This window comes from Zingiber officinale, chromosome 8A (assembly GCF_018446385.1).
Source record: "Zingiber officinale cultivar Zhangliang chromosome 8A, Zo_v1.1, whole genome shotgun sequence".
NCBI lineage: Eukaryota > Viridiplantae > Streptophyta > Magnoliopsida > Zingiberales > Zingiberaceae > Zingiber > Zingiber officinale.
The window spans coordinates 28,780,757-28,807,895 of record NC_056000.1 but is presented as its reverse complement, the minus strand read 5'-3'; the positions used below and the strand labels follow the sequence as shown (position 1 = coordinate 28,807,895).

The 27,139-nt window shown below is 34.8% G+C and overlaps 2 protein-coding genes across 7 annotated transcripts; one reads left to right on the top strand and one right to left on the bottom strand.

The window, feature by feature from the left end:
• Nucleotides 1-5,141: 5,141 nt before the first annotated feature.
• LOC122008219 (vacuolar sorting protein 3-like) lies at nucleotides 5,142-24,914 on the top strand. Of its 6 annotated transcripts, none has more exons than XM_042563865.1 (15): nucleotides 5,142-6,466; nucleotides 9,927-10,202; nucleotides 14,154-14,350; nucleotides 14,444-14,585; nucleotides 14,767-15,045; nucleotides 15,138-15,210; nucleotides 16,907-16,955; nucleotides 19,813-20,098; nucleotides 20,864-20,919; nucleotides 21,052-21,120; nucleotides 21,218-21,329; nucleotides 23,340-23,429; nucleotides 23,671-23,841; nucleotides 24,367-24,470; nucleotides 24,552-24,914. In XM_042563865.1, the coding sequence occupies exons 1-14, from the start codon at nucleotides 5,327-5,329 to the stop codon at nucleotides 24,457-24,459; spliced, it is 3,033 nt and encodes a 1,010-aa protein (XP_042419799.1). In that variant the 5' UTR covers nucleotides 5,142-5,326; the 3' UTR covers nucleotides 24,460-24,470; nucleotides 24,552-24,914. The 6 variants fall into 6 exon arrangements, 5 of the variants coding, with proteins under 5 accessions (XP_042419799.1, XP_042419798.1, XP_042419797.1 ...); XM_042563864.1 differs by having other exon boundaries at nucleotides 24,548-24,914; XM_042563863.1 differs by having other exon boundaries at nucleotides 24,539-24,914.
• A 1,503-nt stretch (nucleotides 24,915-26,417) lies between these two features.
• LOC122010646 lies at nucleotides 26,418-27,086 on the bottom strand. The gene is made up of 2 exons (XM_042567157.1): nucleotides 26,787-27,086; nucleotides 26,418-26,745 (listed from the first exon to the last, which is right to left on the bottom strand). The coding sequence occupies exons 1-2, from the start codon at nucleotides 26,912-26,914 to the stop codon at nucleotides 26,418-26,420; spliced, it is 456 nt and encodes a 151-aa protein (XP_042423091.1). The 5' UTR covers nucleotides 26,915-27,086.
• Between the last annotated feature and the right edge of the window lie 53 nt (nucleotides 27,087-27,139).

Genomic DNA, 27,139 nt, shown 5'->3' with positions numbered 1-27,139 from the left:
TTTATGCATTATCTAGCTACTTAATTCTATGTGTGCGATTACTCCCTAACTTAAGAACATGCTAAAAAAAAGAAAGAAGTGGAGTAGAGAAAGAAAGATAATTTGATAATGAATAAGAGAACAAAGAAAAGGAAAAGATGTTTTTTTATTGAGTTGTGACAAATTTAACTATATTGAAATTTGTTTATTTTTTATCTTTATTTTTTAAAATTATTTAAATTATTAAGTTTATATTTATATATATGTTATTATTAAAGGAATATAAATGGACTTTATGAGCTTCTTGCGAAGTGATAAACCAATAAACCAGTGATTAATTTATCATTTTTTTTAGGTTTACTTAGTTATTGTTCTGTTAATTATATTTTTCATGGTTGGATTTGTTTCAAAATATGAGCTATAATAAGGATTAAAATGTAAAAATAGCTTCGCCGTATAATTGAAAACATAGATTTCCTCACTTTCTTCCAATTAGAATTTATTGGACGAATTTACATGAAAAAAAAAATTAAAAAAAAGAAAAAGTCTCTTCCACTTCCTTCTTACTGGAGAAAGATAAATGGGAAGTCTCTTTCCCAGTCTTCTTGATGGAGGAAAATAAGAGGACACGTAATGTGCTCACTCAATCCAACAGGGACGGCCTTGACAAATGGGCGAACAAATGATGTTAACGTTTGCCCAATTAATGTAAGTTCGGATCTTCAGTCTTTTAAATTTTCTGTTTCCGTGTTCCTTTGTCGAATGAATAGATCAGATTATATCTTAAGAATATCTTACATATCATAAAGATATTGTATACATTTTAAGAATGTCATGATGTCTTGAGATATAATCTGGTCCATCCGATCGATAGGAAACACGAAGATAAAGAAATTTAAAGACAGAGGATCTGAACTGAACTAATCCATTTTAGAAAGACTGTAACAAACACTTAAAATGATAGTATTAAAATCTCCACAAGATAAGAAAAAAATAGCCAAAATAAACTCATCACAATACTACTCGCATAGGCCGTCACCTTCGTTTACTCTACGATGTGAATGAATAAAAATCAAACTGCACAAAAATTATGATATTTTACTTATTTACTCATGAAAAATAATATAAAGATGAATTATTTTAATTGATTTCAGTCTAGTTTTCTCATTATTTAATATTAAACGGAAATAACTTTTCATTCTTTTAAAAAGAAAAACATCAATCTTTAAGTTGTAGACTCTGGCATCGATGGAGCTTGGTGATCGTGGAGACGCCATGAGTTTGTGGTCACTGGTCAGGTATGGCCACTGTCAGGTCACAGAGCCACGATGTCAGGCCGACCTTTCCCTCAGTGTTTCCCTTTGTTTTTATTTTATTTTTCCTTATGTTGCCGATTCATGATCTTTTTACTTTTGTATTAAGGATTTTTTTTTTTTGTTGATTTTTTGCCTTCACAATAACTCTTGAGCCCGCTGTTGGCCCAGCCATGATGCGATCAAATTTGTATTCTTTTTTAAAATTTAAATAATTAAATTTTGATCGATAAATTTTACAAATAGATGCTTTTTTTCTGATTTATTTGTAACATCGTAGCCACAACTGCCCAAGCTTACTGCAGTGATTCATGGCCCACGTGTGATTGTGTCATACAGGACTAAAACTCGTGGCTAAGCCCCGCTCACTTGCAAGTGTTGGTGAGTTCTGAATAGGATGTAAATAAATTAATGATTCGTTCGTCCTCAATACTCCTGTCAACTCATTCTTAGATTAATATGGAAGAGGTAAATCACAGGTAGTTACTAGTCATTAGTACAAATGACCAAGACATGGGGAAGGTTATGCTCAATCACACCGAATTTCGACCCCAAGATCTCATGTGGTAACACCCCATGTCTTAACCATCGCACCGCCCCGAGAGAACATAAATTAAGCCACTTATGAGTCATTTGTAAGTGGCGCTCGATCAAAATTCGATTCAAATTCAAAATTGATCTAGCTTGAGTTGATTTGATTATAAATTGAGCTGAGCTTAAGCTTAACTATTACTGGCATGATAACTCATCAAGTCAAACAAACTAATAATAATATACATTTTTTTATATATATTTTATAATATATAATATATTAATTTATTTATTAAAACTAATAAAAAATAAAAAAAATCGAGTTCAAGCCTGAGTCCATAGTTAAATTATTGAGTTCAAGTTCATGTATAAATCAAGTTGAGCTGAGTTAAAAGTTTAGACTAATTGAAACTTAGCTCGGCTCGTTAATGCTCTAGTTCTCTTATCATCTGGAATTTTGCCATGTAACTTGAAATACTTAGGGGGTGTTTGGTTCTTTCTTAGGAATAAGAATCAGAATGAGAATCATTGTATTGTGGAATGAGAATGGGTATGAGCATGAATATCACTTTTAAAAACAATGTTTGGTAAGTTGCATATTTTCTATCGGAATAAATCAAAATTTCCTTTTTTACCCTTAAAGGAAAATATGAGAAAAAATTAGATGTGAGAGAAAGATTAATGTAAGAGGAAAATATGATGAAAGAGAATGATAAAAGAGAAAATGTGATAAGAAAGAATGAAGAGAGAGAAAGTGTGATGAGAAGAATTGAGAAAAGAGAGTGTGATAGGAGAGAGCATGATGAGAGAAGATGAAAGAGAAAATATGATGTGAGAAAAGTATGATAGAAGATGATGAAAAGAGAGAAAATGTAATGAGAACAAATGAGGAGGGAGAGTGTGATGAGAGAGAAAGTATGATGAGAGAGAAAGTGTGATGAGAAAAAAGATAACAGTGAGTGTAATGGAAGAGATTGAGGAGAGAGAAAGTGTGTTGACGAAAAAAAATGAGGGAGTGTGACAAGAGAGATTGAGGAGAGAGAAAATGTGATGAGAGCGAAAGTATGATAAAAAAAAAAGAGAAAAGAGGGTGTGATGGGAGAGATTGAGGAGAGAGAAAGTATGATGAGAGAGAAAAAGTAAGAGAGTACGATGAAAGAGATTGAGGAGAGAGAAAGTGTAATGAGCAAAAAAAAGAAAGAGAATGTGATAGGAGAGATTAAGGAGAGAGAAAGTGTGTGATGAAATGATGAAAGAGAAAATATGATGAGAGATAATAAGGAGAGAGAAGTGATATGAAAGAAAAAAAAAATATTTTGATATTTGATATTAAGGGTGAAAATTTTAGTTTTAGGTCAAGGGTATTTTTTGAATAAGAAAATATTTTGATTGATGAAAATAGAGTAATGACTCATTGAAGGGAGGTACATGGGAATAAGTTATTACCTAATTTAAGGATTTATTTCCTTATTTGTATTTCTATTCCTATAATCCAAACATTAATAATGATAATCAATGATTCTCATTCTCATTTCCCACTCATATTTCCCTAAACCAAACACCCCCAATTTGAAATGGACTATAAAATACTAAATTTATGGGCAAATACCTTTCATATTAAATATTAAATAACTTACCTTTCGCGTTGTACAATTTATTATTTATTTTATCCCTCTTTTCTTAATTGGAATATGAAGTTTCCATCTTCTTAATTGGAATATGTCGTCTCCGTAGTGATTTCTTTAGACAACTCTATATTTATTGGAAGGAGATAAATTATGAAAGCATTTACTTTAATCTAATGGTCCGATCTTTCGAATGAGAGATGTCTGACACTTTATAACCTCATTAATTAGATGAAATGAAATGGATGAAAAATTAAAAGGGGATCCAAATTTTACAATGGCACTATCTTTTTCAAAAATAAAAAAAGACACCATTTCAATAATTTTATCTTGAAAATTTCTCTTGATCCAATATTATTATAGTAACTATAGATAACTCCTATAACCTATAAAAATTACTGAGTAGCTATTATGTTTAAGATGAATTTAGAATTTATTCAGTATAGAAGCTAGCTGTTACCATATGTAGAACTTAAAGAGTAGTTACTATAAATAATTTAGAGTAAATTTAAAATTTAAGATTTATATTATGTAAAAGATACTTATTAATTGCTAAAAATTACTCAATAATTATTATAACATGTTTATGATAAATTTAGGATTTTTGACTACTATTATATCAAAATATTATTTATCAAATTGATTAAATTATATAAATTTCATCAAAATATCTTTAAATTAATTAATATCACTTTAAAATAGTTGTATAAGTTATTATGTAGCTTTTAGAACTCTAAATCCTATATATATCCTAAATACACATTATAATAATTATTAGGTACCTTTTACCCATTGCATTAGTTATTACTATTAGGTACCTTTTACACATTATAATAATTATTAGATAGCTTATATACGTTGTAATAATTATTGGTAGCTATATACGAGGTAAACTCTAAATCATAAATTCATCCTAACCATGTTGTATTAGTTATTAGGTGGTTTTTATAAATTGTAGTAGTTACTAGTAGCGGTTAAATATAGGAGTGACAATTTGAGTCGGGTTCAGGTTGACAGATTTGGGTTGCCGGATTAACGGGTTGGAACATCAAAACCACCCGATCTTATTAATATTTCAGGTCAAATTGTTCAACCCAAATCCGACCCCCTTATCTGTCTTTGACCCGAACTTGACCTGAAATGACCCATAATTTGAATCCAACCTGAACTCCGACCTGACCTGAAATGACCTATTTATAAAAAATGTTCATTTTAACCCAAACTCAATCCGAACCCAACATAAAAAGACTAATTTTATTAAAATATGCATATTTTAACCCAAATTTAACTAGAATCCGACCCAAATCCGACCTGAAAATATTTATAAACGGGTTCACGGGTTGTAATCGGGTCATTTAGATTGATTCAAACCCAACCCATTTATTAATTGTGTTAATCAGATTGACCCGAACCTAATCCGAACTCAATAAAATCCGATCCTAATTTAATTTTTGTGTGTTCAATTTAAATCATATTTTCATGTCAATCAGAAATTATCATCTCTTAAAAACTATCAAATAACTGTTATAACAACCTTGGGTTACGGAGTATTTTTAAGATAAAATTATTGATGAGGCGTCCATTTTTTTTTTAATCTGTTCTATGACTTAATCTTGAAGAAAAACACACGTAATAACATTTTATAGATATAATTTATATATTATTATTATTATTTATGCCTTGGTCGATGTAGAACTACTAGTCGTTGGAAACCTACCAGTCTTTTTCTTTTCTACTCACAGAGGAGGAGCCAAGAAGGCAAGCGGAGAACCCTAGAGCTCCCGTCTCTTCCCTACACTCCTCGAAGATCGGTTCTATAACGCCCAATTCAGCATTTGCATGGCTGCCTTCCTCGATCCGTAGGTTCTTCCCCTTCCAATGGAGACCCTCCGGTCCAAGGATCGGTTGGTTGTCGAAGCCTTTGTCGAGTTCGATCCCGCCAAGTCCCTCGGGCTGCCTCCCTCTGCCCCTCTCAAGATCCGTGCGCTATCCGTGTTCGACGCTTCCGAGTCGCAAACCCTTGTCTACATCGGCACCGGTGGTGGTAAGATCATCTTGGTCTCCTCGGTCCCCCCTTCGACATCGTTCGGCTCCGGCGTTGATTCGGGTAAAGGTGCTGTGGAATTTATTCGATCCGTGTCTGTCGGGTCTGGTATCGTCGAAGCAATTCGCGTTCTCTCTGAGATCGGGTCGGTCCTTTTGCTCTCGGAGGGGTCGGTATTCTTGGTGGATTTGCTCTTGTTGCAACCTGTACGGAAACTGGGCTTCTTGAAAGATGTGACGGCTGTTGTGAGGAGTAGTTGGTCTTCTGAGGAGTCAAAATCGGGGCCCTTGAGAGATTGGCTTTCCAAAGCTGAAATTTTGAGCCCAGGGCAGAAGCTTTTTCAGAAATTAGGAAGCAGTATCAGGGCAAATGGCATAGCTTCCAGGATTTTGGAGCCTCAGAGAGGAGGTGATAGCTGCTTTATTGCGGCTGCTGCAGCAAAAAAAATTGTTCTTATGGAGCTCCTTGTACCTGGAAGCACTGATGTCAATTCCGACATTAGCAATGTTTCAGTACGTCTCAAGGAGGTTCCAGGCATTGATGAGGTTAAGACAATGGCATGGTTAGGGAACTCAATCATTCTTGGTAATCTAGAGGGCTACACACTGTTCTCTACTACTGATGGCAATGTCACCCCTCTGTTTTCTCTTCCAGAATCTTCAGGACCACCTCAGCTAAAATCTTTATTGGGAAACAAGGAGGCTCTTATGTTGGTTGACAACGTTGGCGTGATCGTTAACAATTCTGGGCAGCCAGTCGGTGGAAGTTTGATTTTCCAATATATACCTGACTCAATAGGGGAGATACCTTCCTATATTGTCATTGCAAATGATGGTAGGATGGATTTGTTCAGGCGAAAGACTGGTGCATGTGTGCAGTCAGTATCAAATGCCAAACCAGGTGCTGGACACTGTATTGTGGCAAATGATGATCAGGGCAGAGGAAGTATGATTGTGTTTGCAACACCTCATAAGGTAGGTAAGTTTCAAAACTATAAAATGACTAAAATTTATTAGTGGCCTCAGATAAATGTTAGTAAGAACGGATGAATTTACTATTTTCTCATAATAGTAGCTTCTAATCCATGTTCGGAAAAAATATTTTATTCTTTTTCTACATTACCTCATTCCCTTTGTGTTTATGTTGAATATTGGTTGTCTGGACTTGTCACTGCAAATCTTGCTATATATGATTGAAAACTACACGGACCTATTTCTTAAAACTTGGTACCACCACGTTAGCGGTCCCCTCAGGACTGCCCTACACCACTAAGAGGGAGTTCAGCAGAAACCCAAATTGGCAAGCATGGCGAGGGTCCGCAGAGGTGATGAAATCCCCAACCATACACAAACCTATTTCTTAGTTTGTAAGGAAAGGAGATATGAGGATTTGCTTGAATTATGTTTTCTTCAGGTCAAATAGATGTCGAGTGACAACATAAATAAGTTTGAAAAGTAAATGATAGCAAACGTAGAATGAGAATACAAAAGTTATGACTCTTGCAAAACCTAGCTAGGTACATTGGTTAGTTATGGGCTAATGAAGAAAATAAGATTAGTTGACTGGGCTACTTTTAATTCGAGCTTAAACATTTTGAGCTGGACGTTAGATTTGACAATTTATTCAGTCAGCTCTGTTGTCTAAGTAGATTGTGACAATTGATTGTAGACATGATGAGGTGTTGGAAAGGGTTGTTTGTATGATGTGTAACCACCATTTCGTCTCACACGATGTTGATTAGTGATGTTCCTGAATTACGAGTTGAACTTTGAGTCCAAGGATGTCAAGTTTTAAGAATGGGAAATTGTGACACTCCACTTTTGTTGTACATCTTGCGTTGCATGCCAATAAAGAAGCTTTATAACATAGTTTCAAACTTTCAAAAAATGAACTGAAAATTGAACAGGAGTTCCGAGTCACTAGTTTAGTGGTTGTCCACTGGATCAGTTGAGCAAACCGTATGTTGGCCTGGGCATTGATTCGGCCAAGCTTAATGGTTCGAGTTACCCAAGTCAACTGGTTAAACCTCAAAACTATTAAGAGATAGACAACAGCTTGGTAAACCACAATTATACATTTAAGCAATGCAATATGTGATCTGTGAGTGAAATCAACTAGGAGAGCAATTCAGGTCTGTTTTATTTCCTGTTCTACTGCTGGATTGGTCATAATTGAGTAACTATGCTTTATAAGTTTAGATGAGGGAACCAATGTTAACTGAGACTTTATTTGGGGCTATTGGTTGGGCCTGACAAGTCAATGGGTCATATTTATCATATAAGTTGGTCATGACAGATTCCTTTCCTGGAGATGCTGGATTAGATGCTTCTCGGCTTTAAGAATACTGTTGGTAACTCTCCATATTGTACCCAAGGAATAGTAGGTACTGTCTGAGATTGTAATGATTTTCAATGTAATTAATTATTGCTTCTCTGATTTTAGGACTGACTCCAATATTCTAGTGCTATGTGCTAGAATATAAAAGTATGAACTAAAATCCCAGATTCCCTTTTTTGATATGCCTTTTGATCTCTCCCTTTATCTGTTTTGTCGTGTGCTTGTTTTGTGAGAGGAAATTTGTTTTTGCAAGTTTCTAGACTTTTTCTGTCAGACTTTTAAATGTGCTCTTATAATCAGAAGATTAATAACATTTGACTTCAGAAGAAAAGCTTGAAAAGAAAGCTCATGCTTATATGCCATACTTAAAATATAATATTAATACTGCAAGTGATGCATAAAACTATAGTTTCCTAGGATAATGTTTTGTATTATTTGATGCTTGCTTAGAAAATTTTAAGTCTAAAGGTCAGAATTGCCAGCATGCATATTGGTGTGATAGTAATTCTTGCCTATACAGATAGAGTCCAACAATTAAAACCCTACTTTTCCAAGATATGGGCTTGGTAGTTGCAGCGGATTGTTTTTGTGTATATTAATTTAAGGATGAGATGGAGTAAAAGTAAGGGTTAGTCTAGGCCAAGTTTGTAAGCTTATAAAAAACTATAAATTTTAGTTTGAAAAAAAACAAGATCATAGTGTGCAAAACCTGTTGTGAAAAATGACTATTTTGGGTGGAACCATAAAGGCCTAAATTTCCATGTCAATTTCTTTGAACTACCCTCTACACTACTTAGAGTCTTATAAAACATAGTTTTTTTTTATTATCAAATGCATATAAATAGTTTTTGATCGACGTTTGTAATAATCAAACATGAAGGGGAGTCTTGATGCAATGGTAAAGTTGCTGCCATATGACCTTGTGGTCGCACGTTTGAGTCGGAAATTGCCTCTTGCAATGCTGGTAAGGCCGTGCACAATAGATCCAATGTGGTCCGATGCTTCCTAGGAACTTGCATTAGCGTGAACTTTGTGCACCGGGCTGCCCTTTATTTGTAATAATCAGATATATGAATTACCTTAGTGTAGCCGCATTCCAAATAGTTAGGACTCATGTTTGTGTTGTATACATGAGTTTTAGGTAGCTGATGCTTGGCTCACTGCATAGTATATATGAGGTATGGGGGGCACATGCAGTCCACATCAAAAGATATTAAAATAATAGTTAAATTGATGTAAATATTGTAAATGACTAATAAATATATCAAAGAGTAAAGCATATTAATGATTTGAAACAAGTTCACAATTGCAAGTAAATTAGTGATAGTAAGTTAAAGACCTACAATTCATTATTTCACATTGCTAGAAAATATATGGCACAATAGAATGCATAAGAGAATACCATATATCCAATCAAACAATTTGTAAATATGTAAAATCAAAGGGTTTACAGCAGCAACAAGTGAATAAGGATAATGGAAAAAAGATGATGGATACCTTGCCATGATGCAGAAACATTTTACACTCTGCAGCAATAGAAGAGGAGAAATTTATGCAGCTGCACGGGTTTGCAGAATATTTTCACCTGAGCTGCTTGAGCTCATTGAGTGATGTGCCTGGACTTTTTATTTTTTTCTTTCAAAAACACCCACCTGAAGTGGATTACATATTATGGGATGTGGTCAACTATCAAATTGCCTAGGCAGCCAGCTGCCTTGGCTCCTTTTTAGAACAATGCTTCTGTTTCATTACAAGTCAAGTCAAGATGATTTAGTATTTTGCATCCCTTCTTTTAGTTGCCATTTGCACTCTGCTGTAAAACTTTCTTCCTGATTGTAAGTTTCTATTTCTGCCATCTTTTTTCAAGGGAATCCTATTTTTTTTAGCTTCAGTGGTGTCCTCCATAGTTAGTTTGAATATTTATCAATTAACATATCCCTTTTTAATGGGGCTGTCCTTATTAAACCAAAAGTTTTTAATGAACAGTTCATAGTTTAATAGACATCAAATTGCTTGAATTAAGTGAAGTTGAGTTTTTTGATCATTTCTGATGTGTTTAATGTATTTTTTCTGATTGAAATTCATTTATCTTCTCAGGTCATTTGCTATCGTAAATTGCCAGCCGAAGAACAGATTAAGAATTTATTGAGAAAGAAAAAAATTAATGAAGCTATTTGTTTGGTGGAGGAGCTTGAATCTGAAGGAGAAATTACTAAGGAATTGCTATCGTTTGTGCATGCCCAATTAGGTTTCTTGTTGCTTTTTGACTTGCATTTTGAGGAAGCAGTCAACCATTTCTTGCTCTCAGAAACCATGCAGCCTCCTGAAATATTCCCATTCATTATGCGGGACCCAAATCTCTGGTCACATCTGGTACATTCTGCTTATTTTTGCAAAAAAAATCGTAGTTGAACTTCATTGAAATATTTCTTGAAGTAATCCTTGATGATTAGGATTTCTTTCTTAAGCTGCTAAGCAGTTGAGTCGGCAATGAAATAGTCATTTCTCTTCACCCTTCCTCTTAAATTTTTAACCTGATATTACATTGATTGGACAAACACACATATGTTTAGTTATTCTGTACTGATTCTTTATATATATATATATAACTGCAATCTGAATCTCATAGTTTTTTCCGTCATGAAATCGTCTTTTTTTTTTCATCATTGAAACTTTGAAATATTTTTTTAACTGATACTGATTCCTTGTCTGTTGTGCAATCCCAGAGCATTTGGATGGATAACCAGTAAGGTTTTGATTGACAACTATTGGAAAATTATCACAAACTCTAGTGGGACATTCTCCTTCTTCATGTAGATTTGCTTTGCATGGTCTTGGATATTATTATTTGATTCCAAGATGCATTATAATGACCAAGGCCATATGGAGAGTATAGGAGATAATATTTATTTAAACTAAAAAAATGTTTTATATCCTTATTTTTTATTATGATTTTTGGGTGTCTAAATGTTAGCCTGTCTAGCATGGATGCAATCTTTTCTTTTCTTGTAGGCGGTGAGGAGCCTTAGCCCTTTTACCTCTTAGTAACATGAGATTTTGGAAGTTTTATTTTATTATCTAATACTTGATAACAGATCAAACTATTGTGATATGATTTGGCTAACATGTATCTTTTGGGGAAGCAAAAAAAATTCTGAAAGACTATGAAAAAAAACATTATTTCCTGCATTTAATTAGTTTACATTATGACAAATTAGACCCTTGACAATTCTTTGTTGTTGGGTTGCTGTTTTCAATAATCTGTGCAGCTCCTTGTGCAACTTTATTTGCCAAGGACAACTATCTTCCCAAGATATTAAGCTTTTCAATCTCAATATATCAAGCTTTGTTTCATGAACTTATGATAATTCTTGACGGTCTGTTGTCCTTCGCATAAGCACTTCAGACTTCAGAGTCAATACTAAGCCTTTAGGTGAGTCTATCTTCTTTTTACTCTTCCCATCCTTCTTTTCCACCTTTAAGTGCTACACTTAAAGGAATCCGCATGGCGATGGGGGATTGAAATGCCTTTGACACTATCATCCTTGTGACTGAAGCCTGAACTTTTTTTAAAAAAATAATTTTCACTTTGTATTCTGTCTGAACATTATTACGATACAACTTTAAGTGCTACACTTCTTTTCCGTTTAAGTGCTACATCATCCTTCTTTTCCACCTTTAAGTGCTACACTTAAAAAGAATCCGCATGGTGATGGTGAATTGAAATGGCTTTGACACTATCATCCCTGCGACTGAAGTCTGAACTTTTAAAAAAAAAATAATTTTCACTTTGTACACTGTCTGAACATTATTACGATACAACTTCCTTGAGCCCATATCTACAACCTTCTTTGAAACAAAAATTGATTGATCTCACCATTTCTAGGATGTGATTGTCGAAAACTCATTGGCATACTCATGGATTGACCCACTATCTCAACTGTTTTTGCACATTAGAATTGTGCATTTAGCTCACACTTAAAATCATCCCAACTATCAATTCACAAAGCGGTGGAGTATCTCATTATGTACAACACTATTTGACGTCACAATCAATTACATGGTATTAATGCTTATGGCTTCCTTTCACATACCTATTGACGCATAGCACATTGATTCAGTGCTTTGACATGTTACTAAGGAGGATTAAGAGCATCATTGTTTCCATCTTTGCCTTAAATAGCTCCCAATTAACAATGTGAATAGACCCTTATCTCAAGACACAAAAATTAATGTGACTCCCTAGTATCTTTACTTTGTTGCTCATACTAGTGCTCGATCTTCATGGCGTGGCTACACAAAATAGGCTTAGACCTACTATCATCTCATTCAACATATTTATTTCCATTAAATGGAATGTTCAATACATACACGGTGATTTGGGAATAAGGAACTGCATTTGCCAACCTATGTAGCACTACCCAAGGAGTATTTGCACCATTGAATGACTCTTAATCATACAGCCATGGGAGTGCCCACACAAAAGGTTTCAAGGGATTCTCTGTCAAAGTAGTACCTTGACTACTTTTTGCTGGGAAAATCAAACCTTTATGGTCTTTGAACAAACAAAAGCTTGAAACCAACCTACTACTATCAGAATGATCGACCATAGTTCATTAGGGCTTGTCTTCTTGACATTTTCCCCTACCTAAAACATCAAAGCCGCTCATGTCAGTTAATCCACGACATTGGCTCATATGCCCTGCCATGGGATGTGAGAATAGAGAATTGCACTTGGCACCTCACTTTCTGCTATGCCTACGTTTTATTTGAAGATCACACCTTTGTAGGCCTTTGAACAAATAATCTTGAAACCTACCACCGCATACATGAGTCATAATGATATATATTCTTAGTTTTTTATCATTGCATACCCAAAACATGTTTAACCATAAAATGTGCATTTGTTTATTCTGAGGGTTCATTTATTTATTCTATGGGTGGTTTGGATATGCTTCCCTAAAGAATGGTTTGAGATCTGGTGGTTTAGTCAAAATGTATCGTTTTGATAAATCATCAAAACATGATATTGATTGTTACACATGAGTAATCTTTCCTATATGCCAATGAATGCCATGTCGCCAACACATGACATGCCTTGGCATGCTACTGACATCAATATGAATTCAATTAATGGTTATTGTTTTTTACCTTTTATTTCTCTTAGATTTTAATTCAATTAATTATTTAAATCATATAATTTTATTTTTATAAATAAGTTTACTTCAAGATGATTATAGTAGTGAAACTTATATGAAATCATGAATTTATTGCAACACGGGGTGAAATAAAGAGTAAATTCATTTCAATTCAATTACTAATTGGTATAATCATTTTGAAACATGTTGGCATACTTTAATCCATTCCATAACATGTTGCATACTAGTACAATATAATATGAGAAATTTTAAATTTTAGTTTATTTGACCATTTGATTGTTGTAGTTTTTACTTTAAACTAAGTGAACAAGATATTAAAGGAATAAATCACCTTAGATTCTTTTTAGAATGCTTAAATGGATATGTTAATGCTTACCAAGTATCAGCAGTGCACAATAAAGTGAGGATTGGAATTCTGGCATGGAATGATACTTTAAAGCTTGCCCCTAACTTCTTTCTCTTTTTTTCTTCTTCATTGTCTTTCTTTCTCAACTTTTTATGACACTGATACACGTTGGCAGTCGACATTCTGTCTTGGTATCTAAACTGTATTGGTCTAGTCAACTACTGTAACTTCAGCGCAGTCCAAAATGTTAAACCTTGCCCCCAAGTTCTTGTAGCGTACAAAGCACTTTTAGAATGAAAAGGTACTTTTATAAATACATGTTTATTCATTTACCTAAGGATTTATCTTTTCAAGTCATTTTCCTTTTGCAGGTGTGGATCTGAGAAGTTGCTATCTGAATGAAGATTTTAGTAATTTCAAATATGGATATAAATTTAAAAGAATTTAGTGATATATTTAGCTGATAATGTTCCCAATTGTGTCACAATATGATAGTTTACATTATTACGTAAGTCGATTAATGAACTTATAAAAATTAGTTTATGCATGTTTTCCAACATGACTGGACATGAGACTAAGTAATATTATCTGCATATGCATTTGATTAATGACTTGTAACCAACATAAACGAGTATTTCTGTCTTGTATGGTAAATGGGTGCTTCTGTTTTTTTTCCTGAACAAGCTCACCATTGTCTATTATATATCTTCATCACAACATTGAAAAACTGAATTACACTGCATGAACTGATCACTCTTCATTTAATGTATTACATCTTCTGCATGGTCAGTTCATAATAATAAGGCTTGTAATTTTCAGGTACCAAGGAACCGGTATTGGGGGTTGCATCCTCCACCTGTACCTATTGAGGAAGTAATTGATGATGGACTAATGTCTATCCAGCGAGCTATATTTCTAAAGAAAGCTGGTCTAGACACAGCTGCTGATGAGGATTTTCTTTTAAATCCACCCAGCAAACCTGATCTCCTGGAGTCAGCAATTAAAAATATTATTAGGTATCTTGATGATGCTATATCCAATGAGTGTTTTGTCTTGTACCACGAACTTATGATATAACTCTCAGACAGATAATTTTCCTCATAATTTAGGTATCTACGTATTTCTCGGGATAAGGATTTAATTCCTCAAGTGAGGGAAGGAGTTGATACACTTCTGATGTATCTCTACAGGGCACTCGATCTTGTTGATGATATGGAGAAGCTTGCTTCATCCGAAAATTATTGTATTGTGGTATGTTTTATCCCAAAGCACATGATTTAATTCACTTGTGGATATGTCACTAATAGTCTCTAATAAGTTATGCCAGTTACTCTATTTTGTATTCATCATTAATCATTGTCTGATAGTTTTTTTTCCTTATTGGAACAATTTTAATGATGACTTAGTCTAAATCTCTAACAAATCTTTTCAGGAGGAGTTGGAAATGTTGTTAGATGACTCAAGGCATTTAAGGACACTTGCATTTTTGTATGCTAGTAAAGGACTGTGTTCACAAGCTCTCATTGTTTGGCGGATCTTGGCCAAAAATTATTCTACTGGATTGTGGAAAGATCATGCTAGTTTGGTGGAGAATGAATCCCTAGATTCTTCTGTGGATTCATGTTCTGGTTCAGTGATTGCTGCAACTGAAGCTTCAAAGATACTTCAAGAATCATCTGATGAAGATCTCATATTGGAACATCTTGAATGGGTTGTTATATTTGACATTGTGTTGCAAGTTAGAGTATAATGCTGGACCTTTTGAACTGTTTCTTAACACATTGTTGGTCATTGCTATCTTAGATTGCAGATATTGATCAGGAGCTTGCAATTGTAGTTTTAACATCAGAGAAAAGGGTCAATCAGCTTTTGCCTGGTATTTCCCATGCTTAAACAAACTGGTTTCTTATTGCTTATTTTGTAGTTGCAATTAGATAGCTTCTCCTCTGTTAACCATGCACTAGGAAAGTAAACAATGAGTCTTTCTGTAAACCCAATGTCAGATATTTTCATATTACATTGGATATAGGCTTTGAAGTCTGAATAGTTTATTTAACAACCCAAATTGTGAGAGATTACTCCTGAACATAGTCCACATTGCTTTGGACCGGGTGGTGATGTTGTACGACAGTACGATTTCAGGTCATTTAGTAAATATATGATCCACTCTATGAACACATTGGGTGATTGCAATGGATCTCATGTCACTTTCATAAAATCTTGATGTCTAATTAGGATAAAATTTAAAATTTATTTAAATATAGATGATGATATAGTAAGAGATAAAGTCACGTAAAAGGATCCATATAACCAGCCCCACCTAGTGGGATAAGGTTTGATTGTTATTGTTGTTGTTATATTTATTACATAAGCATGGACATTGAGGATTGGGCTGGAGAGATTATGCAACCTTAAGTCAGTGATCAACTCAACATTACCTGACCATATTTGAATAAACATGATTAATAAAACCACCATGACCATTGAGTGCTTGTTTCTGTGGAATAGTCCCAGCAGTTTCAGGCAAATGGGATGGCCATTTCATTTCTCTTGTGAAATTGTGCTAATTAACTATAGTAAATAAAGTGCAGATCTTTTGTGATGATGAAATGTTTGGATTTAATGATGCAAAAGTGTGACCATGTTGGAATGAGCACCAAGAAATGTTTGGAATGGCCTTTAACGGATGTGGATTCACATGTGTTTCTTTTATGTTATTACAAATTCGACTCATTGTTTTTTCCTAATAAAAATGTGATTCTCAGTTTTTTTGCTTCTAATTAACATAGGATTGCCCACACTTTGTTTTATAAACTGTAGATGATTCAATGCAAGATATATGTGGTCACTGTAAAGAGTTATTAGGTGCAAGTTTAACTGAAATTTGTTGAACACTTGTCTCTTCTTTCAGTGTTTTGTTTTTTCTTGTATGTATATATAATTTAAATGTATATAAAAGATCAAATGTCCTTGGATTTGTGTATTTGAGAGTCAAATTTGTTGTCAAAAAATTCTTCCTCATTTGTGATTTTCTTGTTCTAGAATCGGATATAAATTATGGTAAAATATCTGGTTTTTTTTTTCCTATTTAGGTACTCATTATTACTGAATTTATTTGCTAATGAAATTTTGACTATTCCTTCACAAATTTCCTTTTGTTCAGAAAACCTCTTGCATGACATGCTTGCATTCAGAACCTAAGTGTATTGTCAGTTTGTCACCATATAATATCTGGTCTCATCCACATATGCAGACTTGCCCATTGGCATCAAAAGATCAGTTTCTAATATTTCTTAAATTCAATCTAATAAGTCTATATAGAAGATTTGTATGTATGTTTCTTACACTACACAGATTTGCCCAGATGCTTCTTACACTAATTTTTGTATAGTTTCTATTGTATGAACAATATATTAAATAAAGTGTTTTATGTCTCATAAATGTATTGATCATTGTACTTTTTTTATATTTGCTTTTTAAATTTTTTTATCCAAGATAGTTAACACATTATGATTACTAGGGAGCATTTGTTTTCTCATTATGATAACTAGTAAAATTACTGATGATTGCAGAAAACGTTCTTGCTTCGATTGATCCAAGAAAGGTTGAGATCCATCAAAGGTAAGATTTTACCATTATTCATGAGCTCTTTTACGGATTTGTAAATGCTTTTAAGTATGTAGCTCTTAGCCACAATTACACTACTATTACTTTGTTCCCTTTTCAACTTGATATGAAGTCCCAATGTAATTTGTTCATCTTAATAGTACATCTACTGTGATTTATGGTACCAACATCATGCACATGAGTAACTGCAGAAAGTCTTTCTAGGTCAGAAATAATTACAGACATAGGTTCAGGATTCAATTTGAGGCGAGTCGGAGGATTAGGATCAGGAATGGTGTAAGTGCTTATTGTAGTGGATGCACACATGACCAAAAACAGATGACTGTGGAATCAGGAATGTGAATGATTAGCTTATGTATCATTTGATTTATGTTAAATTGAGAAATTTCCATGCCCTAGTTTGGTCTCATATGAAAAGTGGTAGACTAATGAAGAGTTTTAAAACTTAGATAAGTAAACTATTATTAACATAAACTTAGACATATAGGCTAGATTGACCAGACCTAATACGTTAATTAATTTTGGGCAAGTCGTTATATAATGATACCAAGTAGACCAAATCCTATGCATGACCAGGTGTATGGAATGAATTGTCTTTGTGATGGTGAAGTTCCCATTGGATTTTACATGCTGCCTATCAGGATGATTCTGGGCTATGGATTTTGGGTCTTAGACAAACATGTCAAACCTTGAGTAGGGTAGATCATCACATCCTAGTGTCTCACATGGAAAGTTGTGGGCCAATGAGGGGAGTTTGTAAGCTTAGATTTGCTATTAATTTGAATTTAAGCATTTTTGTCCAAGGACTTGTTAGATAATCGTTCAGTTCTTTTTATGAAAGTTGTTACATAAATACTAGAAGGAAAAAAAAAGTGATTTAATACATGATGGTTAACTGTGAATGATGAATTATTAATCATATCTATGTAGATGCACCTTCATGATAATTTTTTTGTTATGATCAACCACCCACTCAATACAATAAAAAGTATCTGTAAAGGGAGTATAAATTATCATTGATTTCTCCATTTGTGAATGATTATGCCTTAGACTATAGGGTCTGCTTATATAACAATAATGAGTGCTATCAGCAGTTCACATCAAATAAAATTCTAGCAGAATGGGATTGCCTCCATTTGTTCACATGAAATTAAATCCAGGCGGAACTGGAATTTGATTCAATGGCTGAATACCAAAATGATACAATATGTGTGAGCTTCCTATTTTAGTGTAACTTTGAAGTTTGAACTATATGTTTTTGGTTTAAGAAAAACTCATATGGTTGGTCATGTGCCAGAAATCATTCATCTGACATTCTGATGTCTTTCCACTGCTCTTTAAATAAGAGGTTGAGCCGTTCACCTCTCTAACTTTCTTAACTTATCCTTTTGTATGCTTATTTCTCAGACCATAAAGAACATCCTATTTTACCGCTATAGCCAGAATGACCTTTTGCTGATCTTGCTGCCATACAATGATGACTCTCAACTACAGTTATATTTTCCCTCTCTCTCTCTAGCTATCTCCATTTCCCCTCTCTTGGTGTTGGAATTCTTTGAACTTGGTAAGATCAAATACAGATAATATTTTCTATTACAAATCTAATCGAACAATCTGGTGTCCCAGTCACACTACTGATGGATTTTGGTGCCAAACTGAATCTCATGAATTGTATCTTGAACAACCAGGTTAGAATTAACAAACAAAATTGTGTAGTCAAAATGTGCTTTGGTCTGACCAATTTCCCCCAAATTCTAGAGTTTTGTTTAATCTATTCATGATGTATTTGTCTAGGATTTAGGATTATGGTTGAGTTGTTTGCCTTATTCTTTTGAAGTCAATTTCTTGAACATTATGGTTTCAATTTGATCTTTCTTTCATTCTGCTATAGTTGTTTTCTTTCTTGCAGTCTTTTATTTTATTTTTACTTTCTATTCTATTTTGATCTATTTTTGAATATTGCCTGGTCTTTTGCTACACCTCTCGCTAATAGAAAATATCTTAATGTAGTGCAAAAAAAGACAGACAAACAGAAGATGATGACTAGGTTGGTTTAAGAATGGTGGTCCCACTTGAGTAAATTATCTACATGTTGTTTGAACTTAATATGTCTACCTGTCATCTTGCTAAGATGCACATGTACTGAGAAGATTCTTCACCTGTAAATGAGAGCTGGGAGTATAGAAATTATTTACATTGTTGTAACTAGTGGAATTAAATGCTGTAAATATCCTATTTGGCAATGGTCTGAGATTGCTTTAAAGTTGATATGATCATGGGCTTAGGGTATTTCAATTTGGCTCTTCTAATTGTTTAAGCTTTTGGAAAAGTGGCCATTCGATCAAATTTAAATGGAGTTATAAATGGTCTTGCATTCAAATCTTGTAATTGTCAGCATTTAGAGTCTTTCCAAGCATAAGTCAGTCAACATGAAGTCTACGGCATGCTAGTCTGCCTATGCACATGTGAGGGGAGTATTAGCAAATGTAGATGTTTGGACTGTGTCTTTTCCTAGAATGTTTGAGGTAAGCAGTCATTCAGTCAAATATAGAAACTAGCATTTGACTGATCTAGGGCCTACAATTATTTGAAACATGAACCACTGGAGAGCTTTAAGACAATCTTGAACTGGATAATTTGCTGTCCTCAAAACCTCAGAAAGAATTCTATTCTTTGTTACCAAGAATTCTCACTTCTATTTATCTCTTTGATCTAGTCTGATTGATTGTATCCAATTTTTTCTGGTGCGGTATCACGCGATGTATATCTTTAATTTGATTAGAATTGCTCTTAATTATGTGTATCAATTAATTGTTTTCTTAATGCATTAATTTTTCAATCATTTGGTTAGATATCTGCAATGGTTGATTGAAGACCAAGACTGTGACGACACTCGATATCATACTCTGTATGCTCTTTCTTTAGCCAGAACTGCAATTGAAACAATTGAAATTGGTCTCGAGAAAAAAGGAAATGATTCTAAAGACCAAGAGGAGAATATCTCAAGCTCCCAACTTGTAGAGTACTACAAATATTCTGTGCGAGATAGGTTGCAGTTGTTTTTACAGGCTTCGGACTTGTACGACCCAGAAGAAATACTTGCTGTGATAGAAGGATCAGAATTATGGCTAGAAAAGGTTTTTTCCTTTTTCATTCCTAGTCTTCATCTCTATTATCAAATCAATGAATCTAGTGTTCGATGTTCTTTTTCTGAAATATTTGTCATTGTCATTAACTGATGATGTTTGTCACCAAGTATATGGGGCTCATTATATGAATCATATTGGGTTGCAAAGCTATATCACTATCCTATATGTCATTCTAGTTATATAATTTTGTATAAAATTTAATGGAGGAATAAGATTCTTGTAGCTAGGCCTAAATAGTTGGGACAATTATGGCCGCATGATATTGATCTACTATCCTATATATATTTTTTTGTAGAAAACTTGAATAAATTACTGGGTAAAAATTTGAACAAATTTTTAAAAATTTAATTAAGAACCAACTGATATGGTTACTTCTGACTGTTGAAGTTCTCTTCATATTGGCATCCTCTGATCCTCTTTCTAGATCTACTTATTGCTGCCATCTTGTTCTCTGAACAATTTCACTAAAGATCTTCTAGGAACCACTGCGAACTCTTTCCTTCTAACTGCACCTAAGATTCTGTGTTTACAACTGTTAACATTTGCTTCTTGATTCTGATCTTCATCCTTCTTGTTGTGTGAATTAATTTCTCTGCCCTACATTCTACTTTCTGTGATAGAGGATCAATATATAGAAATTGATTTTGAAAATATATCATGTGGACTTCCACAAGTCTCAGTTTTTAGGGAGCATTGCCTAAGATAGTTGATTATCTGTCTTCTACATACTTTGATTTAATTATTGCATGGCAGGCAATCCTGTACAGGAAGATGGGAGAAGAGACTATGGTTTTACAGATTCTGGCCTTGTAAGACTAATCTGATTACCTCATTTGCTACATATTCACTAAGATTAGACCTGTGGTCCCCCACCTCTTTATTTTTTGAATGTTAAGTTCTATGTCATCACCTGAGACATGTTTTATTCTGCCTTGCTTAAGAAAGCTGGAAGACAGTGAAGCTGCTGAGCAATATTGTCTAGAAATTGGTAGAAATGATGCCTATATGCAGTAAGTTTCTCTTTGTATCAAATGCTCTTATCTAATTCAAGCAAAATTGTTCCACAACTCATATTATTATTGTTATTATTTATTTGTTTTCTATCAGGTTGTTGGATCTGTATTTGAATCCTGAAGATGGAAAAGAGCCTATGTTCAAAGCTGCAGTTCGTCTCCTTCATAATCGTGGCGTATCACTTGACCCCTTGCAGGTGTTAGAGGTACCACTAGCTCTTCTTTTTTATGTTTGAAAGCGATAGCATTCATTCTCATTTACACTTAAACAAGTGCTCTGCTCCTATAGTACTGGCTAAATGAATTCACTTAAAGCATGGGATAACAAAGCTTTGTTGTTAGTGACTCTAGATGGGGATCAAATTGAGCCTGGTTGCCTCCACTATTTTTCTGCACTTTATAATTTTCCTGTCAAATTTAGAGATTGAGAATCTATTGTGAGGCCATGCCCACTTGATCTTGGTCTTCCTTGGGGAATTTTGATGATGTTTGTTGACATTGGTTTTTATGTATTTTGAACACTCTATTATTGATTGTTTATTTATTTATTTATTTTTTGAATCTCAGAAACTCCCAAGCATGCCATCAGATTTTGTGCCTCGTGAATAATTTTATTTATTGAATGTCCTTTTATATATGGCTGAATCTGTAAGGCATCAAGATTTAAGTGATGCTCTTGAACCAGCCTCTTATCAGGTTTGAACTTAGGGTGGCCCATGGTTCCTCCCATGTGTTAAAATTGAAACTAGTTAGCACAAGTAAAAATTACATGTTTCTTCCTTGCCACCTATGCAGCCCCTATTTATCACCTATATCAGACGATGCAAACCTTATTTTTGGCTTATGCTCAGGGAGACAAACTTAAACCTTATGGAAATTACTTTGCTATTTAGGCCCAAAGTAAATTAATTAATTTCAATTTCTAATAAATTTTCAACTAATTTCTAATTCAGGTTAGTTAAAGGTTTTTATATAGTAATAACTATATACTATAAAAAAACCATATAATATGTTTAATTACAAATATAAGTAATAAGTTTAGTAATCAATAAACCCTGAGAGTTCATTTTGAACTCATGATTAAATTTCATCATACTCACAACTGTCCTATATCGACAAACCATATGGTCATCAAAGTCAGAACTTCAAGGCCTATTGGTATTGGTTTCCTGTTTGTTCTTGTGCCTATTCCAAACTCAGTTATGCTAGTCCAATTTCTAGTTGTCAACCCTGTCTTGTTCTTGTGCCTATTTCAAACTCAGTTATGTCTAATTTCTAATTGTCAATCCGTGAGAGCAATATTTAATTTGGATCTAATCTTAATTTGATGCTACAAGAACCAGTGTTCCCATCTAATCCAAGACATTCATTCTAGTACCATTAGACTCCAACTAATAAGACATTAGTAAAGATACATTTACTAGCAAGTTGTGTTATAAGTTGAAATATTTGTTATACTTCTTTTCTGTTGTTTTTGTGAATTTTAATTCAGTTGATTTTGAAACTGTTATATTATTATTTTTGAAAGTGCAAACAAAAGCTGAGAGGATCAAAAGAATGGAACCAGTCCAAGGTCATATTGGCAGGGTTCGAACTGTGCCAGTCTGTAACCTTTGGTAGCAAAATAGTATTGGTTTGTAAAACTGACACCAATACTGAAATTTCTAAACCTTAAAACCTATAACCTAGCACTGTGCTTGGCCTTTTACTAGAGTATTAATTTAGGAAAATAACAAATAACAGATACTGATTCAATTCAGGTCCTCTACACAGTTGATAAACAACAATTGGTAGCAATTGATACTTTTAATCATTCAACACAACTCATCAGGCAATGAAGGGCATGCATTTAATGGTTTAGTTATCAGCTGCTGTCTACCAGTTGTGGATGGTTGTACTCGGCTGAAGATATTGTGTAATTCTCTCTTATTTCCTACCCGGTGATGCAGACACTTAATGATTGTTGGCAGAATTTGGTTCTTTTGCTTAAAAGTGCAAAGTCCGTGTTGCACATGTAAAGTGTTTTCATGGTGAAACTTATATGGTTTTAAATTAGGAAATAAAATCAGCAAGGATGTTCTTTTCTCCATAATTTCTTTTTGGGGATTCAGTTTTTGGTACCAACAGGAATTTAATATTTTTTTCATGTCTGACAAGCTTCCCAACGCTTTTCCATTAACAGTGATGAACTATGTTACCTTAATTTTTTGTTGCAGAAATTGTCACCTCAGATGCCTTTGCATCTTGCATCAGATACAATATTGCGAATGTTAAGAGCTCGTGTGCACCATCATTGCCAAGGTCAGGTAGGTGGCTAGATGCAATCAACTAATTTGTATGGACGAAGAATTAGTGCTCTTTGTATCATAAACAATCTTGTGAATCCTGGTATTTGCTTCATGCAATACTCTTTTGTTGTGGATCATAAACCACTGCCTTCCCATGAAAATATTAATCACTTTGCTCAAGTTAGTTGCATTGTGTTTCGTAACTGCATTGTACATGCTAGCTAACTGATCGATACTTCTAATCTTGTTGTCTGATTAGATTATTCATAATATCTCCCGTGCGGTAAATCTAGATGCACGACTTGCAAAATTTGAAGAGAGATCGAGGCATGTTCAGATAAATGACGAGAGTATCTGTGATTCTTGCCGTTCGCGGTTGGGCACAAAGCTGTTTGCAATGTACCCAGATGATTCAGTTGTCTGCTACAAGGTATGTCCATAACCAACCCTAAGGAAACAAACAGTCAAAGCTAGATAATACCAGCGGTTGATAGGGTCATCAGCATTTCTGCACTGAACAGTTACTGAGATTCTCTATGGAAGCCATTTACTCTAGCAATTTTAAAGATAAATAAGTTTGTGTGTGTACCCAGATGATTCAGTTGTCTGCTACAAGGTATGCCCACAACCAATCCTAAGGAAACAAACAGTCAAAGCTAGATAATGCCACTGGTTGATAGGGTCAATTTATGCTAGAGATGTAATAGGTACCTTAGTAACAGACTCAAGTTGATCAACTGTCGTAGGTTATCAATGGCCATATATTTCTTATTGACTACAAACCATACAACAATGTATGTCAACACACTTGCTGTTGGAATTTCAGAATCACTACATTTGATTCTGTTTATCTTTGCACAAATTTTGATGAGGAATCGCAAAGCCCCTACATTAAAAGTAAATTCCAGTGCTTGATACTAGCACTGACAATGTCTTTGTTTTTCTTTTGATCCAGTGCTATCGCCGCCAGGGGGAGTCTACATCAGCTCGTGGTCGCAATTTCAAGCAAGATGCTTTTTTCAAACCAGGGTGGCTTGTAAGCAGATGACTAATGTTTATGTAAGCGATGGCTTTTGCTACAGCATCTTGTTATTTACAATGTGTAGATTACATCTTATGTGAAGTAGCTTTTTAAGGAAGGAATATCGAATGAGTCATCGTTGGCATCGTCTCCATCTAGTTCTCGCTGCAACTCTGGATATCTCACTGAAAAGCTAACCATATTTTTTGCTGGAGAAATCAGAGGGATTTACACGATGTGGAGTTTCTTTTTACAGAAACACGGGTTTCAGTCTTTCTCAGAAGTGACGCATTTGATAGTTGCAAGAGTTACATACGAAACCATGTAAGGGAAGTTGATCGAGTTTTGTCCATATGCAGCAGCTGATTTACTATGGCACAAGCTATGCAGAGAATTTTCCGTTCGAGTCCTGTAAACTGGATTTAATTTTAAATGTATTTATTGAACTAAACTTTAGCAGAATAATTCAGACTACATCTCCACATGAGGCTTCTTTACAAATCTTTTTTTTCCGTGTCGGGGGTCATGGTGTCGCGGTAGCATCCAGATTATCATCCAGGTATTCGTGATTTGAACTCCAATTATGACGTATTCGTGATTTGAACTCCAATTATGATGTATTTGTAGAAAATTTTTTTCCAAATGGAGGACATAATCAAAGGATGTTAGGTTTTTGGGTTGGTCGTCACGTGCATTTCTCGATTTATTTTGATGATCGATGGAAAATTTTCAGAGTTGGATCAGTCATTTTCAGAGATAGTGAATGAGACTAATTGAGATTATCATTTTTTTTCCAAAATAATCAATAAGACTAATTGATATTATCATTTTTTTCTACGTATTTTTTTTTCTCACTGTTGCGGTAAGTTCAAATTCTCTTTTGTTTTTTGTTTCTCCAATTCAAATTCAAAGAAGGTTGTGTTTCCTTTGGGACTGGATTGGTTAGAGGGAATTTGGCAGATTTAAGCCACTTTTCATACTCCAAGGAATTTACATATTATTAATATTTAATTTATTGAAAAAAATTGACTCAATTGAGTTTGCTATCAATGGATTCAAAGAATGCATCGGCGGTTGGTTTGAATGCGTAAGTTGAAAGGAAAATAATAAAAGTTCTTGGAATGTGAAAAGTATGTGATGCAATACACTGGAAATTGGAAACGTCATTGAATGTGGAAATAGAATGCAATGCACCTGGAATGGGAAACAGTTTTGCAGTATTAATCACATGCTTTTAAGTTACGACTAAGAAAATATTTTTCTGTATTTTTTTTTTGAAAAATGTTCTACACAGACAATAATTTATATGAAACACATCTATTTTTTTATTTATTAATTTTTCTGTTTTGATCTTTTAGAATTTATGCTATTAGAGTAATATTTAATATGATTATTTCTATTATGTTTACACGTAATTGAGAAAAATATTAAATAATCTATTGAATGTCCATGTGTAAGTGTTGTCATTTGCTACTGTATGAAAGAACACGAGAAAGTTGTAGTATACGAGTTCAGTAAATTTTAGTCCAAGTAAAGGAAAAAAAAAAAGGAAGATCGGATTATATTGAATTTATTGTATGTAGTTTTACTTCACAATTCAAATTTATGATCATACGGTATTAACTTTATCCCTTCACTAAATTTTACTCCAAAGTACCTGACAAAATTCACATAAAAGCAGTAGAGTACAGAGGTCTGCTAACTTTATATTGAGAAATTTCTCTGATGAATTTATAAATAAATCTTATCAGATAGCCATGTGAAATTTGAAGAGAGGAAAAGAAACACAAATTTTCTTTGCATGCCTTGAACCTTTTTGGTTAATGGTACAGCCAATCTAGGTGATCTATTTTGACTGTGGGTCTGGAGTGCCAATGTCGATGTTGTTATCCTGACTAGTCTCCTCATTCCGCCTGATGCGGATAGGTCAAGGGGCTCAAAAGGAGATAGGAGAAAGTAGAGGGGCATTTCCGTCATTATGCATGTTAAGGGATTAAGGCAAGCACGGGTGGGAAAAAAAAGGGGGGCAGGCTCGTGGTTTTGTGGCAGCCGCCGCCAGGGAGAGAAGGAGGAGAAGTGAAGATGGGGTTTTTTTCTTCTGCTCGTGTTTTTTGGTCCGCCGCCAGGAAGAGATTCTTCCTCCCTCCTTGCCGGCGCCGGCTGCCGGTCGCCTCTCTACTCCCCCTCCTTTCATCCGGTCCGCACCCCAATGCTGTCAATAGGAAGAGGAGCCGGGCTTCATCGCCGCCGCCGCCACTGGACCGATTTTGACTCCTCCTCGCGGCCACAGCCGCCGCCGGCAGCCACTGCTGCCTTCCCCCGCGGCCACAGCCGCCGCCGGCAGCCACTGCTACCTTCCCCCGCGGCCACAGCCGCCGCCGGCAGCCACTGCTGCCTTCCCCCGCGTCCATAGCCGCCGCCGGCAGCCAACACTGCCTTTTCCCGCGGCCACAGTCGCCGCTGACAGCCGCAGCTTCCCCATCTCGCATCTACTGCCACTGTCTTTAGTGGATATCGTCACCTTCCAGATAGCTGCAGCTCGATACTATTTGGGTTATTCCGGCCATCGAGCCGAGGTTGTTCCGGCCATTGAGTCGTTGGGTTTCACTCTGTGCATCTCTTATGATTACGAGCTATCTGTGTTATCCGGCCTGCGTGCCGCGTATCGGCCTACGAGCCATTATGTCTCGGCCTACATGCCGCTTTC